We start from the raw sequence: 17,345 nt of genomic DNA, 5'->3' as shown, positions 1-17,345 counted from the left end.
GATGCTGTGAACCTCCAAGCTCAGCTTCCTCCCCAAGCTCATCTCCTCAGCACAGGGACTCCCTCCTGTGGTGATGTTCAGGGCCTGTCTATGTATCTCACATGGAGAAGGCACTTCTGGTTCCTGAAGCTGAAACACTGCTCTAGGAACCTGGGCAGCTCCCAGAATTCAGGCTGAGTTTCCTCTTCTAAGAAATTCAGCTGCAGCTGAATCAGCTGGACGTCCACCAAGAGCAGACAATTGACCTAGTCAAGACTTGGAGTCTGACATGGAAAAACCCCACATGCCCCACTGTGTGCATGGGATTTGAGACAGCATCATTACCTTGTAGTCATGGATCTGGATGGGCAATCTGGGACTAGCCAGTGACAGGTGAGCACTGCAGAGAGGGGCCGTGGGCACATGGTCAGCTCTGTTGCAGGGAAAGGGAACACCCCAGAGGCCAGCCAGCTGTGGGACTCAGCTCAGGCCTTTTCAGGTAGGTATGAAAAGCCTTGCTGCTGTGGTGGAAGGGACATGGGGACTGGCTGGGCTCAGGAAACAGGTGACACAGCAACCGCTCTACCCTCACAACTTAGACCAGACCGGTCTGCACCTGCAGTCTCAGAGCAATCCAAGTACTGACTGTGACTGCCATCACCACAGAGGGACCAGAGCTCTCTGCTCCAACATTCACTGCAGAGGTTGCCTCACATTGACATCCACCACCTGCTCTGCCCTTCACCTCATCCACAACAAGTGCATTCAGCTCGCAACTTTTATTGTACCCCGAGTGCAATGTGCAGAGGCCATGGGGCAGGCAGGAATCCCTGAGGTGCCTCCACCATGCTTTCTCTGGCAGGATCAAGTCCTCAGAGCTTTCCATAAGTGTCACCAAGCCCACCACCCTCACAGGCAGCATGGGCAGTGTCAGGTTGGGCAGACAGGAAGGGGTGAAGTGGGACACAGGCACGGCAGGCTATGCTCTGCTGGCTACTCCACCACGTCACCGTACCTGTTCCTCCTCACCAGTGTTGCAGCGCCGTCCCTGTCTTCTGCACTAGGGAGGTTTTCTGCAACAAGAAAGTACAAGTTCCCTGGACCTCCAACTACCCTGGTGGGTTTGCCAAGCGTGGGCAAAGAACCACAGAGCCTTGGTGAAGCACGTAAAGCCTCTTCAAGCTGGCCTAGCTCTGGAAGCTCAAGGTATGTATGGGAGAAAGCAGCGAGCAGCAATGAGAATTGTCCAGCAGCTGCTGTCTTGATGCCCCTCCAATTCCACCCACCCTACTGGGCAGCAAATCCCTCCACACCTCAGTTGCTCTCTCCAGCCCTTACCTTCTCCTTCCTCTTCCAGCAAATGAGCCTTTTGTGCTGGCTTTTGTGAATACCCAAAGCAGGCAGGGCAGAAGGCAGCAGCAAGTGCACCCAGCCCACATCACAAGCCCTGCTCAGGAACCCACTGTGCCGGGTGCACAGAGGGACAGGGGAGGCATGAAACTAGGTAAGGAGCTCCACCCACCATGGGTGCTCCTGCTCCCACTCCTTGGCTGCAGGGTGCCAGTGTGGGACTTATAATGAGATTTTGGCAATGACACGGTCACCAGCTAAATTACAAGACAGCAAAGTAATTATTGCAGCAGGGAAGAACCAGGCACAACAAGCTCAGGCAAAGCAGTAGGAAGATATGACTGTACCTGCGGGTTGAGACACCCCACCAGTCACAGCGAGCTCTTGTGGGGACTTGCCTGTCTCCAGATAAATCCAGAAGTTAGAGCATTTCTGCGTCTCAGCTCTGGTTACCACGTAGCTTCCGAGGGACCCTGCAGCTGGGGCGGCCGAGGTGCTCCTGGGAGTGCCAGCAGCACCACGGTGGGGACAGCACCTGCTGCCCCGAACCCTCCTGAGCCCGGGGGACCGGGGCACAGGGAGGTGGCTGGAGCCAGAGACGATCCCCCATAACAGTGGCAAACACCACTCTGTACCGCTCGGGCTGGGTACTTACCCGCAGCCAACAGCAGGCTCCACTGCAGGCTGTACGGCAGCTTCTGCCGCGCCATCTTCTGCACCGCGAAGGCGGCCACGCTGCCTGCCAAGACCGAGGCCGGGGTTACTGGACACGGCCGGGACGTCCTCGCTGCCCCCGCGGAGCGGCCAAGGACAGCCCGGGGGATGCCGGGGTGGCTGGACCGGCCCGTACCTGCCAAGAAGGTGCCGATGCCCTTCAAGAAGGCGTGAGACTGGCAAGCCGCGTACTGCTGCAGCGCCTGCGGGGAGGCATCAGCGCGAGGGCCGGAGGCCCACCCGGCCCTCTCAGTCCCGGCCCCCCCCGCACCCCCAGGCCCCCCAGCCCGTCCCCCGCGGGGCGCACCGGGTACTTGGCAGCCACATCGTCCTCCACCCGCCGCACGCCCAGGTTCACCATGGCGAGGCTGCCGGGCCCGGCCCGGGCCAGGATCCGCCCTTGCCACCCGCCCCTTCCGCCGCGGCCATGGAGGAACCGGCGGGGCCTTTTCATGTGCTCCGAACCGGGTCAGGCCGGTTCCTCTGCTACTGCGGACCCGACGGCGCCGTCTAGTGAGAGCGGGGCGGGAGAAGGAGCAGGTGGGGGGCGGGCGGGGGTCGAGCAGCCCTGGCCTGAGCTGCTTCCTCCCGCAGTGTGACCGACGCGATGGAGGTCTGGGCCGGGGAGCTCGGTGGCTGCCCGGCACTCGGCTTTGTATGTACCAGGGCGAACAGGGGGAGGCGGGAGAGCCCGGGGCTGAGACCGGGGTGCCGGAGGGGCAGGGATGGATCTGGACCCAGGCTAGGCCGTGTTGGACGCGCTCTCCTCCTCCTCTCCCTCTGCAGCGGTGCCCGCCGGAGGAGCACGGCGCGATGCTCAGGTGGGTGCCGCCGCCCTGGGACCTCCCTCGCTACGGGCACCCTCTCTCCCCGGGCTCCCCCCACCCTAGGCCCCACCTCGCCCGGAGCCCCTCTCTCTCCTGCTCCCCTTATCCCCGTTCCCCGCAGGGCCGCCCTGGATCACGGAGCCGCCGCGCTGAGCCTGGGCCCGGGTTCGGCCACGCTGCGGCTGCCGGAGGAGCCGCAGTGCCCGGCCCTAGCCCTCGCCCAGCTGCCCGCCGCCGAGGCGCGCAGCCAGCTGCAGGCGCTGGTCTTCGGCATGGCCGGCTGCATCGAGAACCTGGAGAGGCGCCTGGAAGGTCCGTGGTGGGTTTAGAAGAGGGGAGGACTAGCAGCTCCTGCCAGCTTCATGGGATCATCACCCCCACCTAAAGTGCCCTAGGTGCCCCTGTTCAGCCGCAGCAGGAGAGGGCTTCACCCCAGGTGGTTTCTTCTCACCGGTCCCAGTAGACCGGCAGAAGAGCTGCTGCCCGTCACTTCCCTGTTGGGGCTGGCCCGTTCTCAAAGCTGGCAAGGGTCTGCACCAGACCTCCACAGGGAGAAGAGACCCTGCCTGGGCCGGGTGGACACAGTGCTATGTCTCTGTGTGGAAACACAGCCCTTTTTCTTGGCCAGCACCACACTAGCATCCTGAATGTCAGAGTCACCTTATAGATATCTTTGTCTGAGAGTTCTGGAAAGATTTTGGAGCAACAGCAGTCTGGATGGAAGTGCTGAGAGGAGAATGGGGCTCAGTTTGGCTGTGGAGGGAGCTCATTGGGGGAGGCTTAAAGTGCTGCATGCGGAATTAGGGGGCGTTGTTATAAGCTTCGGCTCTGGCTCCTGTCTCTGTAGCAGTGGAGACGTTAGCATCTTCCTGCAGCCCTGAGAAGAACGCTGCCCGGAGCCAGCAGCTCTTCTTGCCAGGTAGGCACTGCCAGGGGCACCTGCCCTGCTCCTGCAATCTTCTGTCTTCTCCCTCCTGGAGGCTGCTGGTCCTGTATCCATGTGCTCTCCAGGACACTCTGAGTGCCCTCAGCTCTGGCTGCTGGCAGCCACCTCTTGTCCTGGTGCTCTTCCAGGCAGAGCAGGGGGAGGGCTTAGTGTGGTGGCTCTCAGGGTGTCTGGGATGCTCAGGTCAAAGGCTGGGCATTGCCAGCCTCGGAAGGAGGGTAGGCTTTCCTGTGCTTCCAGACTGGAGGCTGTGTGGATCCATGGCTCCTTTTGGGAGAGGAGGCCAAGTCTTCCCCTTTCTTGCCCTCTGTGGCTGCTGGTCCTGCCAGGCTGGGCTCCCGGAGGCTCCCCCTAGCCGTGGAGGGACTGGCAGGGCAGCCAGAGCTTCTGGGTAGCCTGTAGTCTGTGTCCTGCCTGTTCCTGACCGAGGCAGACCCCAGCCCCAGGAAGAGTAAGGCTTCTGGCTCAGCTTTGCCAGGCAAAAGGAAGGTACCAGGGGAGTCTCTCATTAACCCTGGTTTCAAAAGGTCAGTGCTGGGGCTGGATGCTGCTCACTGGGCACCCTGTGGGCTCTGCTCTGAAGTAATGTGGCAGCAGGGCTTGGCGCTTGTGACTCTGTTGTTTCCTCCATCTCCTTCCAGCAAGAAGGCGCCATCTGGAGTGAATTTCGAGGACTCCTGATGGGTGCTGTCCTGTGCCCTGATGACAGCCCTATGGACCCCTGTGTCTGAGCGAGGAGGTGTCCCTGTTGTTCTGGAACTGCTGAGCTCCTCAACCCAGGGAGACAACAGAGGCAGCAGTACCTGGCAGCCACCCCTCAGCTTTCCCCTTTGGCGGGAACAGATGGAGCAGAGGGGACACCAGCACAGTGGGTTTATCCCCTGCAGCTCTTCCCTGCTGGCAGGGACCAGCTCCTGACCTCACCATGAACTGGTGGAGTTTGGAGCTTTAATACCGTGGAATGGAAAGATCACCTGTGCTTTGCTTCTTGCCAGTAAAGGTGTTTTTAGCCAGCTGCTCTCTCTGGGTGCGTCTGTCCATTCTGCCTCTCTCTTTCTCAGGAAGCCTTGGGCCTGTTTCAGCTGAACCCAGATGTCTGGGCCTCAGAGAAGTTCCCTTCCCTGCCAGCTTTTTGCAAGTGGGCTGACAGGTGTGTGGTTAGAACTTGGTCAACCCCTCTGGAGAGCTGGGAGGGTGGGCTCTGCCTTACTGGGTACTGGCAGAAGATGAGGATGTCAGTACAAAGCCTTGTGAGGGAGGAGCTGCTGGGGTGGTCACTCCAGACTCATGCTGGTCTTACTTGCAAAGCTTTTATTGATTTCCAGGAACTCTGAAGCTTAGCTTGTGCTTTCCCTGCTTCACAACCCCCAAGTCTGTTGAGAGCTTCCTAATAGTGAGTTCTGGGGGGAGCTGACCTGTGTCCATTGCCTGTGCTATCCCCCTCCAGCTCCCTTCCTAGGTCTCTATGGCTGTGCCAGGTCCTCTTACCTGGTGCTGGTGTGAGGACACCCTGTGGTGCCTGCTGCCCAGGTGGGTGACACAGTCTGCCTGCCTGTGCAAGTGGCTGCAGGGCAGCTTGTTGTCCCCAACTCTGCCCCTGCCTTCAGCTGGGCACAGCTATGGCACCGATGGTGCCCGTGGCCATGCCCCTTTGCCCTCATCCTGATGCTCGAGGGGCCACAGAGCTTGTCCTGGTTGTGAGGAAGGGTGGGTGGCACAAGAGGGGCTGAGTGCACTGCAGATTGCTGCCAGCACCTGTGTGCCAGCGGAGGAAATTTGGGTGCGAGTGGCAGAGCTCTCCTGAGCCCCTGCAGGCAGGGCCAGGGTGGGCGCTTGCCTCCTGCCTGACCCCAGCCTTGGCCTTGCACCCACCAGGGCACGTGCCCGGCTCACTGCGGTGCCCGGACCACGGAACGATAGGCCTGTATAATCTCCTGGCTATTGGGGCAGGTGTATTTGAACTCCTTGGTTTCACTGGCACTGTTGAGGTACCGCCACACGCCCCGCAGGTCCTTGGGGATCCCAAAGCGGCGGTAGTGCTGGCACACAACCTGTGGGTACAAACGGGGGAGACTTGCCTGACACTGTGCCAAGGAGGCCTCTACCACCAGGGCAGGCACCAGCTAGGAAGGGTGGCAGGGAGCCAGGGACATTCGTGGCACTGCACGGTGGAGGGCTGGCACTCGGGATGCAGAGAGGAGTGGGATCTGTGGGAGGGCATGGTGCTGGGCAGGACTCCTAGGGAAAGGAATGCTGGGGAGCACAGAACTGGGAGCAACTGGGAAAGGAGCAGGGGCTTGCTGTAGGTACCAAGAGGAAAGTAAGGGCATAGGGATGTCAGGGAAAGGAGAAGGGCACGGTGCTGGGATGCCCGTAGCTTACCTGAACAATATTGAGCTTTGGCAGCAGGTTGCAGTCAGCCAGTGTGAGGTGGTTTCCATCAAGGAAATGGCGCTGGGAGACCCGGAGGTGGGGGTCCTGGGCCAGCTCGTGCTCCAGAGGGGCACTCAGGTATTCATCCAGCTTCAGCAAGGCCCGCAGCAGGCTCCGCTGCAGCGCTGCAGGGAGGGTGGCCAGGTCACAGTACAGCCCTGCTCTGCTGTGGCCTCCTGCCAGCCCAGCCCAGGTGTCCAGGCAGCACCTGTCAGCCTCTTCCCACCTGGCTCAGGGTGGCACCTGCCTCTGCCCTCCCACAGAGACCTGGCATAGCCACACTGGCCCATGTGGAGAGGGTAGTGCCTGGACAGACCTGACTGTGGACTGGGTGGGGGGACTGGGAAAGCTCAGTGTGACCAGGCTAAGCTTTGGGGTGTGGCACCCGAGAGGTTGCATGGGGTGCTCCCCAACCCGCTCCTCACCCTCGTCCTGGGCAGGTACCGGGTTCTTGATGAAGGCAGAGAATTTGTGGAAAATGTCGTTCCCAGCCAGGCTTGACTCCGGGTACTGTGGGACCAGACTGGGGCACCTGCGGGGATATGGGCACAGCTGAGGCAGGTACCAGAGGCTGACAGGCTCATGTGTTGTCAGCCCCCTCATCCCTCAGCTTGTCCAGCCCTTCTCTAGGGGGCCCCCTTCCTCCTCTCAAGGCAGCACCAGCCACTGACATGGGCGGGCTCAGCTGATCCTCCAGGAACTCCTCAATGGTGATGGTGTCAGTCTTGGGCTCGCTGTTGTAGAGGAGGACGGGCAGCTGGGCACCTGGAGCGAAGTCCTTCAGCACATCCAGTGCCCTGTGGGAGATGGGTAAACCACTGATGCCTGGCATGTCCAGGGTTCTGCAGGGCACTGTGTGTGTTGTGTGTGTGTGTTCATACTGTGCACGTGTCCCAAGCAAAGGGAGTACTGGTGGGCTGGTGCACAAGGTGGTGCCCTCAGGCCCCTCCTGCCTCAGTGTGTGGCCAAAGAAATACCTGCCAACCTCCCCCAAGCACCAGTGGTCTCCTAGGGAGGTACAAAAAGCTCCATGCATCCCATAGTGCCCCACCCTTCACATCCCTTCCCAAAGTGTTGGGGACCTACCAACCTCCCACCCTGCACATGATCCTGGCCCCAGGGCTGGCACCCCTTGGGAGGGGGCCACCACTCACCTCTTCACATCCACAGTGGTGAGGGTGAAGGGCACCCCTTTGAGCAGCAGCACCATGAAGAGCCGCTGGCAGAAGGGGCAGTGCCCTATGCTCTCCCCGTCCTCGCTTGCCTGTGGGCACAGAAGGAGAGCTCAGCTGCCCTTTCGCCCTGGCATGGTCTCAGTGGGGTCTGTCCCAGAGGGTACAGGGTGAAGATGATAGGGCACATGCCCCAGCCCAGACTGGCAAGCTGTGCTGCTGTCCATGGCACCTGCTGTGCCTGGCAAGGTGCCAGCTCCTGGCCCCTGCCTGCTCGCTGAGCCTCAGTGCCATACCCCAGAGCAGCCACATGGCACAGCAAGTGCTGGCCCTGGCACCCTCTGGGGACAAGGACCTCCAGGCTGCGGCAGCCTCACAGTGTCAGCGGGACAAGAGCTTGAGAGCGGGTGTGGCAGCAGGGGTGGCAGTAGCAGAGGACAGTCCAGCAGCAGAGATGTGCCAGAGGAAGGTGATAGAGATACTGGTGGCCCTGTCAACCCCAGCCACAGTCCCATGTGAGTTCTGTCCTGGCCTGCACAGCCAGACAGACTGCCCTAGCCAGGTGGTGGCTGGGAAGGGCCTGGCAGGTGCAGGCAGATGCTGCGGTGCTGGCCTGCTGGGCCCTGTTTTCGGGGGGAACCTGGTCCAACCTCCCCAGGTTTAGCCCCCACAGCCCCTGTGCCTCCAGGGCAGGAAGCCGCAAGCAGTGTGCCCTGGAGAAGAGCCCGAGCTGCCTGCTGCCTGTTCTGCTGCCTATCCCCCCACCTGCCTGCTGTCCCCTGCCTGCCCCACTGTCTGTTGTCAGCCCCATTGCCTACCCAGTGCCTGACCCGCTGCCCGCTATCTGCCCCCCTGCCTTGTCCAGTGCCCCACATCTGGGCACTGCAGTGGACAGGGGCAGCCCAGCCACCCCACCACAGCACTGCCAGAGTTGGTTGCCAGAGCTACCAGTGGCCTGGGGCACGGACCTGAGGACCCCCCTCACCTTGATGAAGAGCTGGATTTGGGGTTTTTCGGCCATGCTGCGCGGCGGCGGCTGCTGCACTGCTGTAGTCTAAGTGCCACAGCTGAAACCACGGCCCCTCCCAGCCCACATTCCTCCTCAGGGTGCACCCGCTCCCACCCACGCCTGGCCCCATGGCACAGACAGGACGCCCTGCTGTGGGGCCCTGCCACCGTGGTTGCTGCCAACCCCAGGCCGGTAATGCAGCTGGTGGCATTGCCAGCTGCTGCCACTCCTGCCTGTACCCCCAACCACCCCACACTGCTTGAATGACGACAAGCACTGGGCACAGACCTGTGTTGTGCCCCAGCAGGATCCTGAACCCCCACCCTGGGCACTGCCACTCTCCTCCTCAGCCCAGGCCCTCCGAGGTACCCAGCCCTGCCATTCCCCTCATGCCCAACTACACAGCCTCAATGGAATCAGTTATTTTTTATTTAAAACGGTCATTATTTTCACATTTCATCTTCTTTTTGTTTGGTAGCAATGTACAGGCAGCTCCAAGACGTCCCCACCCCCAGGGGCCCCACGCCCGCGGCTGAGCATGGCACTGGCGCCATGCCCGCGGCTGGTGGCCAAGGACGTGGAAGGGGAGGCAAGGCTGGAAGCGGGGCCAAACTCAATGACGTGAACAGTGTTAAGGCAGCAGCCACCCCTGCCCTGGGGTGCTACCTTCCCACTCCACCCTTGGACTGACTCTAGCACAGCGACTGTGCCTGGGCAGCACTAAGCCCATGGCAGGTAGGCCACTGTGGCCACCCAGGCTGTGTGGGCACCTCCACTGACCCTCAGAAGCCATGCAAATGATGGCATGGTGTCAGGGGGAAGACTGGGTGGACAGGGAAGACACTATGACTGGGGTGCCAGTGCCCTTCTGGAACCTGGAACAAGAGCGTAGTGTGGCAGGTATGGGGCAAGGATAAAGCCCAGAGGACAACAGCACTGCCCACTCTGGGGCGCTCCAGGGCGCCACCAAGGTGTCAGCTGGGGACTCAGAGATGACACTATCCCCTCTCCCTGATGGCAAACAGCAAACTTTGAGCTGGCTTGTCCCCCAGCATCCCCTGGGGATGGCAGAGTGTGGCCAGCATAGGAGCAGGGGCACACTGGTGGGGGCTGCGCCCCTGTGCCCTCCAACCCATCCCAGATCCAGCCAGTTTCCCATATGCCATTTTAAAAAATGGTCTGAAAAATCTGAAAATAGAGCTTCTTCTCCCAGTTTTCCCCCTACTGAAAATACTGTATATTGTATCACAATCCATAGCAGGTGGTATATGGGCCTGATAGGACCAGGGGGCATGGGGACAGTTGAGGTCAGGCCCTGCTCCTGTGCCCAAGCGAGGCCAGAGCCAGACTCTCTCCACCTCCCATAGCAGCCAGCTGAGGTGCCTGGTGCTGCTCAGGGGCTCCAGCCAAGCCTGTGCCAGGAAGGCAGAAAGGGCATCAGAGCACACAGAGCAGACAGACCATGGCTGCTCCCCAGGAAGGTGCATAGCCACCCTGGGGGATTGCCAAAGACTATGGCACCCAGCGGGGGGGGGGCGGGTCAGCATCACAGGCCCGCCTCTGGGCACAGCTGCAACTTGTTGAGAGCTGCAGGCACCAGCCATGGTCCCTGTGGGTGACAAGGCAGCAGGACCCCTCTGCAAAAAGGAGGAGCACTGCTGACTAAGGAGGTGCCCACTGCTGGCCAGTGACACTGCCAGTCCCACTACTGCAGTCCATCCTTCCCTCCCCACCACCCCAGACACCACTGCCAGGCTGCTGGCACCCACCCGGACTGTCCCGACCTCGTACCTTAAGGCCACTCCACCACCAGCTTCCAAAGCCAAGCTGGGGTGCTGCAACCCCTCTCCCAGTACCACCAGTGACCCAACAATAAGAACCTAGTGCAGCTGGTTCCTGTACAGGGCTGGACACTGAGGAACAAGTGTCAGGACAAAAGCGAAGTGGAAAGGGACACAGCAGAAAGGTGGCAGAGCTGCAGCAATGCCCTGTGATAGGGGAAGCAAGTGGTGAGGGCGGGCAGGAGGCAGGATAAGAGAGTTGAGGGTGAGTGACATGATTAGGGGCAGAGGGGAGAAACAGCTGGTGCCAGCATGTGAAATACCCTGTGAAATACCCCTCTACGCTGCCACGTGCCTCTGCAACAGCACTGCTGCCTGGGGATGAAGCCAGTGCCCAAGGCCAGGCAGGGCCAGGGCAAACAGACCCCAGGGTGGGCAGGATGTACCAGTGAGGCCAAGACTCCCAGTGACTCCCAGAAATCGGTTACGGGTGAAGGACCAGAGCACCTGCCCAGTGGTGCCCAGGCCAGCATCAGCCAGGGGGGATGTGGATACAGCCACCCTTCTTCTAGCTCCATGGGGCCAGGCCTGGAGAGGTACCCACAGCCAAAGGTCCCCAGAGTGAGTGCACCATGAGTGTCCAAAGGCACTGCTCACAGGCCTGTGTGTCTGCCCCAAAGTGAGTGGGGCTGGCAGTGCTGGCAGCAAGCCATGTCCTTTCCTTCAGAGTTTCCATCCATGGCATGTTGAGGACCATGCCCCCAGCACCATGCGGTGATGCTGCTCCAGAGCTGAAGGGGGAAATAGCCACCCCAGTGGTGGCTTCTGAGGTCCATCCAGGCATTGTCGTACCCACTGTGTCCTCCCTGGCATGTGGCTCCAGCTGTGGCAACTCCACCCCACGGGGCAAAGGGAGGGGAGAGGCCAAAAGGGTTTGGTGGCTTGACAACATGGTTGTTCCCAATGTCTCAGCACAGCGTGTCCGTGTTGAAGGAGAGCTGAGCCTGAGCAGGGAGACAGGCAGGGCTCAGGGGCCGCCCACTTAGCCAGCATACCCAGGGCATCTGGGGCCAGAGTCTGGCACAGGCGGCAGAGCAGAGAGCCCCCACCCCTCCCAGGCCCAGCCACTCCGTTTTGCCACCTCTGTGGTGTCACAGCACTGAGTCCCAGGGCCTGTTATACAGACACAGGTGGGACCAGGAACACCCATATCTGGGGACAACCTCTCACCCTCTCCTCCTCAAAGCTGATGAGGCCTTCATCATCAGTCTCCAGGTCCTCCTGCTCCTCCACCACGAGGGCCCGCAGCTCAGTGGGGGCGGTGCGGGGGCGCAGCAGGCTCAGCACACGCTCCAGGGGCGACTGCAGGACACAGCTGGGGCTGGTCTCCTGCTGCTCCAGGTTGTCACTTTGCTTCTTGGCAAAATTCACAAACACCTGAGGAGGAAGGGGCAGGAGACTCAGGTATTTGCAAGCACCTCCACCCCATGCTTGCCAGGTCAGCACCCAGGGCATCCTAGTGTGTGGTGGCTGCCACCATGCTCCCCATCTAGCTCCAACTCCTGCCCCAAAGGCAAATCCTGCCTGGCACTTTGGCACTCCCCGGGGACAAGCATCCAGCTGCCCATGCCTGTCCCCAGTCTTACATTGTCCAGTGTGGTTTGGCTGACAGAGTAGTCTTCAATGCCCAGCACATCCACCACCTGCTCCATCTTGCTGAAGACCTGTGCCAGTGAGATCTGGTCTGACTTCAGCTGGTACTGGGCCTTGGTGTGATGACGCTCCTGGGAGGTGATCACAGAGGGGACACTGAGCCCTTACTCCCCGACTCCCTCCCATCACCCGATGGAGGATGAAGGCTGCTTGTGCCCTGAAGTGGGGGCTGGCAGGGGACAGCGTGGCCACCATGGGCAGCTCACCTTGAGGACAGCCTCAGGGAAGTTACGGTTGAAGAACCTCACCACCTCCTTGACATTGAGGCTGGACTTGGTGCGCACTGTGATCATGTAGCCATCACCAAACCTGCACAGGAACAAGGCACTGAGTGAGGACCTGTCCCCTCATCTGCTCCCCCATGATCCTATGGAAGGGGACGATGCTCTCAGGCAGCCACTACTGGACACCAGGTCAGTGGCAGGGCACTTCACTGACCCCGTTCCTGCCCACCTCTAAAGCAGCAACCACACAGAGGGTTGATATCTTGTCACAGATGCCACACTGTCACCCAACCACAGGGATAAAGCCCCTTCCTGCCCAGTGGCACACACAGGCTGCTGGGCCCCATGCAGGCATTCTGAGCTCCTGCCAGGTTCTTACCTGTTCTTCAGGTGTTGAATGCTGCCAAGACACTTGAGCCGCCCGTTCACCATGATGGCCAGGCGGGTGCAGAGGGCCTCGCACTCCTCCATGCTGGGGTGACAAGGGAGGGTTCAGAGGAGGGCATTGGAGAACAGTGCCAGGGCTATGGTGGGGGTAGGTGGAGAGCTGGGCCTCCCAGGCCATCCATCACCCAAGTGCACTGGCTCCACCACCAGGAGAGAAGGCAACAGAGGGTGTCCCAGGCTCCCCTTGCTCCTCATGCCAGGGGCTGGGAAGCCAAATGCTGGGGAGACCTCTCCCTCCCACACAGCACCCCAGGTGCTTGGAGGCATCATGGGCACAAAACCCCTCTGAACCTGTGAGACGTGAGCACCACGGAGCGACCCGTTTTGATGACATCCAGGATGAGGTTCCAGAGGAAGCGCCGTGCCTTGGGGTCCATCCCTGTGGTTGGTTCATCCTGGGGGATAGACAGCACCCTCAGACATGCCAGCCTCGGGATGGACCCTGCCACTCCCTTCCTGTCCCGAGTCCAGCTCAGGCCACCATCCCACACTCCAGGAGATGCATGGTGTGTGGTGAAGCAGGGGGTGGGTACCTCCCACCTGGAGTAATTTTTCTACCCTCAGGGCGCACCAGGAAGATGAAGGCTGGGTATCCAATGAGTGCAATGGCTGTGGATAGCTTCCTCTTGTTGCCCCCGCTGTAGGTGCTGGCAGGCTTGTCTGCGTGCTTGGTCAACTCCAGCTTCTTCAGTGCCCACTTGACCACCTGCAAGGCATGGGGGGACTGCTGTCATCCTGCCAAGGCCACAGGGCTGGCAGAACAGGCAGGGGTTGGGCTCCCTGGCACATCAGCTGCTGAGGGGACTACTAGCCAAGTGCCAATCAGGGAAGCCCCACGGCAGCCCCTGGCACAGCCATGAGCACTGGTGGGGACCTGCAGGTACATGTGCCTGGCCCTGGCAGCCCATGTGGGCACACTGCTAGGGTGGCACTGCCACGAGAGCAGCAGCACTGGCTCAGGCTGCCACTGCTGTCCAGTGAGATGCCATCCCTGTGGCACACCACCAGCCCTTGGATGCTGCCAACTGCTTGCCCGGAGCCCTACCCGCTCCTCATCCTTCCAGGGGATGCCACGCAGGCGGGTGTAGAGCTCCAGGTGCTCCTGGGCTGTCAGCTCATCAAAGAGCGCGTCGAACTGGGGGCAGTAGCCCAAGCTCTGCTGGACCTGCAGGAGCTCCTTCAGGATGCTGTGGGAGAGGATTGAGCGTTTGTGGGAAGAAAGAATTCTTTCTGTGAGGACTGCTGCTGAGTCCCCTTTCACATGCCTTTACACTGGAGCATCTTCCCCCAGGTAAAACCCCACTGGGCAGCCTCAGCACAGGGCCACTCTCTCTTGATCCACATCCCAGGTAGATGGTCACCCAGGAGGACACAAGGCTGCCGAGTCCCACTGGGACACACAAGCTCACTCATGATGGTTTATCCTGGGAGCTCTCCAAGCAGACCCCATCCCATCCCCAGGAAAGCAGGCAGCCCCCAGGCCCCCCTCACCTGTGACCGTTAATGAAGGCCTCTCCACCTGTGGTGCTCTCATCCCCTGTCAGCATCTTGAATGTTGTGGTCTTGCCTGCACCGTTGACACCCAGCAGCCCAAAGCACTCCCCAGGGCGCACACCCACACACAGCCGGTCCACAGCCAGGATGCGCCCAATCTTGCGGGACTTGTACACCTGGCAGAGAAGGGGATGGGGACTCAGCACACCAGAAGCCATTTGGACCCACTGCCCCACCCATATCCCTAGGCTGGGCTGGTCCCTGGAGTCTCCTTGCAGCCTGATGCAGCCCCCACCTTTGTGAGGTTCTCAATCTTTAGCATGTCATTGTCAGCGTCACCACGCAGGACCCGGTGCCTCTCATTGGCCACATCAATGTCATCCTCAATGGGTTTGGTGGAGACGGGCAGGCGCCTGTGGGAGGGAGCAGAGGCGGGGGGAATGTGGGACCAGGAGCTGCACCCCTGACAGGACCAGGCAGCTCCCATTCAACGCTGCCAGAAAGGTAGCCTGAAGCTCAAGGGTCCCAACGGCAAATCTTTACCCCAGCATCCCTGCCCTGTGCCACACTCACTGGGGCTTCCGGAAGAAATTGTACTGGCACATGATGGTGATGAAGAAGCCAACAAAGCCTTCAATTGTCATGGCAACAAGCCCCCGTGTCACGATGTCCCATTCGAAGGGTGATTTCATTTTATCAAACTGCCCTGAATAGGAGGAAGAGCATAGAGCAGCTGGGGACACCTTCCCATGGAGACAGCTTGGTTGTCCCTCCTGAGTTGACCTATGACAATGACACCGCTCCCATGCTCACCCACCACAGCTGCCTGGGCTGACCATAACACAATGCCCTCTCGGAGCATGGGTGCTGTGGAAATCATCTGGCAAGTTTTCAACCTCATTAGGATGAATCAACCCAGCTGAGAGTGGAATCAGAGGGATTTGTCAAACCCTGACCCAAAATTGTCCCTCACAATGCCAGCAGCACCCCAATTATGTACAGGAGCTGCTCAAAAAACAGAGAGCAGGGGAGTTTCTGAGGCCAGGATGAAGCTGTAAGTGGCAAAAGGCTTATGTTGGCTGGGCAATGCAGACCCAAAGAAACCCTGTTGGTAAGGAGAGTCCCTGCAGCCTCCATCCCTCCTGTCACAGCACAGACCCACCATGGCCCACCACAGCTATACTATGCTGCCACTAAGATCCACCACAGCCTCGCCATGGCCCACCACAGGCAGTGTGCAGCAGCAGCAGAACCACACACCTCTGCCAGGGCTCACACCGTCTTCTCCCCATGGGGCTGCTATTTGGGATGGCCCAAGGAACCACTTTCAGAAATGCTGGCACCATGCCACAGCTGACCCTCAGCTGTGTCTTCTTCTGTGCCCCATCTAATCCACCCCCTTGGCTTTTTGCTCCAGGTTGCTCTGGGCCTTGGGACACCCCCATGGGGCAGGCAGAGGGGATGTGCCGGCATCATGGTCCCCTCAAGCTCCACATGCCCTGGCACAAGGGAAGGAGAGAATAAGAGGCCATACCAATCTTGGCATAGTACTCATTGATGTATTCGTTGTAGGCCATCTCCATCAGGCCATGGCCCAGGTTGTAGTTAGGGAACACGAGGAAGCAGCTCTTCAGGTAGCTGTTCACCACCTTCAGGTCCTGCAGGGACAGCAGAGAGAACACAACCATCCACCAACCCCAAGTGAGTGGTAGGAGCAGGATCCCCAAGAGCCAGCCCAGTCAGGTCTCATGGCTGATCCTGCTGGAAACAGAAGCCTTCTGAGGTCCCTCCTGGCCTGAGCTGCCTCACAAACAGAATGGCAGCATCTCCCTTCCTGGTGGCAGAGCTGTGAATGCCATACCTTGTCGTGCTCAAAGAGCTGCAGCAGAAACGTGGCGACAGTGGCTGTGATGCCAATGAAGAGATTGATGACAATGAGGAAGACGTAAGCAGAGCTGGGCACTTCAAACCAGAAGGAGGCTGGGTACATGATAGGGGTGATGGACCAGCTGGGGAGGTGAGAAGAAGCAGCACACGTCAGTATGGTAGCAGAGGGGCCCCCAGCCTTGGCACTTCCCATCTCCATCCTGCTATTCCCAGGCTCTCCCACGCCAGTCCTCACAGCCACTGCACTCCAACCAGCTATGGGGGCTGCAGAATATCATGGAATGGTTTGGATTGGAAAGGACCTTTCAAGGACATCTAATCCAGTCCCCGGTCACAGGCAGGGCCACCTTCCACTAGTGCTCCAAGCTGTCCAACCTGGCCTTGAACATTTCCATGAATGGGGCAGCCATAGCTTCTCTGGGCAATCTGTGCCAAGGCCTCACTTGCCCCCATTATGAAAAATTTATTCTTAACATCTGGTCTAAATGTCTATCTTTTAGTTTAAAACCACCACCCCATAAGACTCTGGAGGCATTCCTGGTGCCTCCTGACTACCGCCCTCTGAGCAACATACCCATAGAGCAGGAAGAGGGACAGGACAGCGGGGAAGTTGGTGGGAGAGGTATATGCTGGGAGGTCAAACACGAACAGGATGATGATGCAGCACGTGGCCGGCACCAGGTAGTTTAGCTGGAGAAGACAGAAACATCTGTGACTGCCCACTCCCTGGCACAGGCCCGGAGGCTTGGCCAGTGGGGCTACGTGTCCCGCTTACCATGTCCCACATGTAGTTGGCCAACCAGTAGATGACAGGGTCACAGCCACTCACAAACTGCAGGTGTTTGGCCTTGGTGGCCTTTTCGGCCACCAGGAATACCACAAAGCTGGCTGGGACGAAGGACATGGCCACAATGATGAAGATGGCAATCACCACATCTGTGCCTTGCAGGCTGGATGGAGAGCAAGGAGAACATGGACTCCATCAGCCTCAGTTGCCTGGGAAGGGCCACCCACCCTGGTGTGGGACAGTCACTGTGCACAGATCAGGGCATGGCACAGGGACCCCCACACCACAGCCACCCTGTCCCTCCCCACCATGCAGCCTGTGAAGCAGAAGCCTCCATCTTCCCACCAATAAAAAGCCCCCTACCTCCCATGGGACAGCCACCCTCCCTCAGACCCTCTCCTTGGACCTACAGGTAATCCAGGGACAGGCTGGCACTCGTTTTGTTCATGGGGTGATTCGTGACTGTGATGCCTGCAACAACGACCAAGAAGAAACATGGAAGCATGGCTTGGGACACAGAGTCCTGTCCCCAGTCTGCCTGGTCTTGGCTCTGAGCAGGATGGGCTTCCAACCTGAAGCTCG

General features: G+C 59.8%; 4 protein-coding genes across 20 annotated transcripts in view; 1 reads left to right on the top strand and 3 right to left on the bottom strand.

Annotated features, from left to right (window-relative positions):
* Window positions 1-712: 712 nt before the first annotated feature.
* On the bottom strand, window positions 713-3,181 carry TMEM141 (transmembrane protein 141). Of its 4 annotated transcripts, XM_030961288.1 has the most exons (5): window positions 2,351-2,944; window positions 2,180-2,246; window positions 1,985-2,068; window positions 1,677-1,808; window positions 744-1,052 (listed from the first exon to the last, which is right to left on the bottom strand). In XM_030961288.1, exons 1-5 carry the CDS (start codon window positions 2,495-2,497, stop codon window positions 973-975), a joined length of 510 nt encoding a protein of 169 aa, XP_030817148.1. In that variant the 5' UTR covers window positions 2,498-2,944; the 3' UTR covers window positions 744-972. The 4 variants fall into 4 exon arrangements, with proteins under 4 accessions (XP_030817147.1, XP_030817149.1, XP_030817148.1 ...); XM_030961287.1 differs by having other exon boundaries at window positions 713-1,052; window positions 1,728-1,808; window positions 1,985-2,246; window positions 2,351-3,180; XM_030961286.1 differs by having other exon boundaries at window positions 1,985-2,246; window positions 2,351-3,159.
* PAXX (PAXX non-homologous end joining factor) lies at window positions 1,794-4,881 on the top strand. Of its 6 annotated transcripts, none has more exons than XM_030961283.1 (7): window positions 1,794-2,556; window positions 2,638-2,698; window positions 2,830-2,864; window positions 2,992-3,182; window positions 3,721-3,789; window positions 4,250-4,343; window positions 4,458-4,881. In XM_030961283.1, the coding sequence occupies exons 1-7, from the start codon at window positions 2,471-2,473 to the stop codon at window positions 4,495-4,497; spliced, it is 576 nt and encodes a 191-aa protein (XP_030817143.1). In that variant the 5' UTR covers window positions 1,794-2,470; the 3' UTR covers window positions 4,498-4,881. The 6 variants fall into 6 exon arrangements, 4 of the variants coding, with proteins under 4 accessions (XP_030817143.1, XP_030817142.1, XP_030817145.1 ...); XM_030961282.1 differs by having other exon boundaries at window positions 1,799-2,556; window positions 3,718-3,789; window positions 4,458-4,873; XR_004061217.1 differs by having other exon boundaries at window positions 1,796-2,556; window positions 3,721-4,343; window positions 4,458-4,478.
* Window positions 4,882-5,705: 824 nt separating this feature from the next.
* Window positions 5,706-8,454, bottom strand: CLIC3 (chloride intracellular channel 3). The gene is made up of 6 exons (XM_030961279.1): window positions 8,407-8,454; window positions 7,404-7,513; window positions 6,921-7,046; window positions 6,675-6,781; window positions 6,199-6,374; window positions 5,706-5,867 (listed from the first exon to the last, which is right to left on the bottom strand). The coding sequence occupies exons 1-6, from the start codon at window positions 8,440-8,442 to the stop codon at window positions 5,706-5,708; spliced, it is 717 nt and encodes a 238-aa protein (XP_030817139.1). The 5' UTR covers window positions 8,443-8,454.
* A 387-nt stretch (window positions 8,455-8,841) lies between these two features.
* The window catches only part of ABCA2 (ATP binding cassette subfamily A member 2), a 34,498-nt gene continuing 25,994 nt past the window's right edge, over window positions 8,842-17,345 (bottom strand). For 8 of the 9 annotated variants that reach the window (XM_030961264.1, XM_030961265.1, XM_030961266.1 and 5 more), the window contains 16 exons: window positions 17,174-17,234; window positions 16,752-16,926; window positions 16,551-16,666; window positions 15,951-16,098; window positions 15,624-15,747; window positions 14,663-14,795; window positions 14,385-14,502; window positions 14,087-14,265; window positions 13,641-13,782; window positions 13,167-13,301; window positions 12,887-12,990; window positions 12,528-12,620; window positions 12,131-12,233; window positions 11,858-11,995; window positions 11,442-11,648; window positions 8,842-11,215 (listed from right to left, as the gene is read on the bottom strand). In XM_030961264.1, the coding sequence (XP_030817124.1) occupies window positions 11,180-11,215; window positions 11,442-11,648; window positions 11,858-11,995; window positions 12,131-12,233; window positions 12,528-12,620; window positions 12,887-12,990; window positions 13,167-13,301; window positions 13,641-13,782; window positions 14,087-14,265; window positions 14,385-14,502; window positions 14,663-14,795; window positions 15,624-15,747; window positions 15,951-16,098; window positions 16,551-16,666; window positions 16,752-16,926; window positions 17,174-17,234 (2,012 nt within the window). In that variant the 3' untranslated portion in view covers window positions 8,842-11,179. Of the gene's footprint in view, window positions 11,216-11,441; window positions 11,649-11,857; window positions 11,996-12,130; window positions 12,234-12,527; window positions 12,621-12,886; window positions 12,991-13,166; window positions 13,302-13,640; window positions 13,783-14,086; window positions 14,266-14,384; window positions 14,503-14,662; window positions 14,796-15,623; window positions 15,748-15,950; window positions 16,099-16,550; window positions 16,667-16,751; window positions 16,927-17,173; window positions 17,235-17,345 lie in introns of those variants that run through there. The other variant, XR_004061215.1, reaches the window with a different exon arrangement.

Source organism: Camarhynchus parvulus, chromosome 17 (assembly GCF_901933205.1).
Source record: "Camarhynchus parvulus chromosome 17, STF_HiC, whole genome shotgun sequence".
Classification (NCBI taxonomy): domain Eukaryota; kingdom Metazoa; phylum Chordata; class Aves; order Passeriformes; family Thraupidae; genus Camarhynchus; species Camarhynchus parvulus.
Note: the sequence above shows the minus strand (reverse complement) of the source record. Positions and strands in the feature narration are given on the sequence as shown.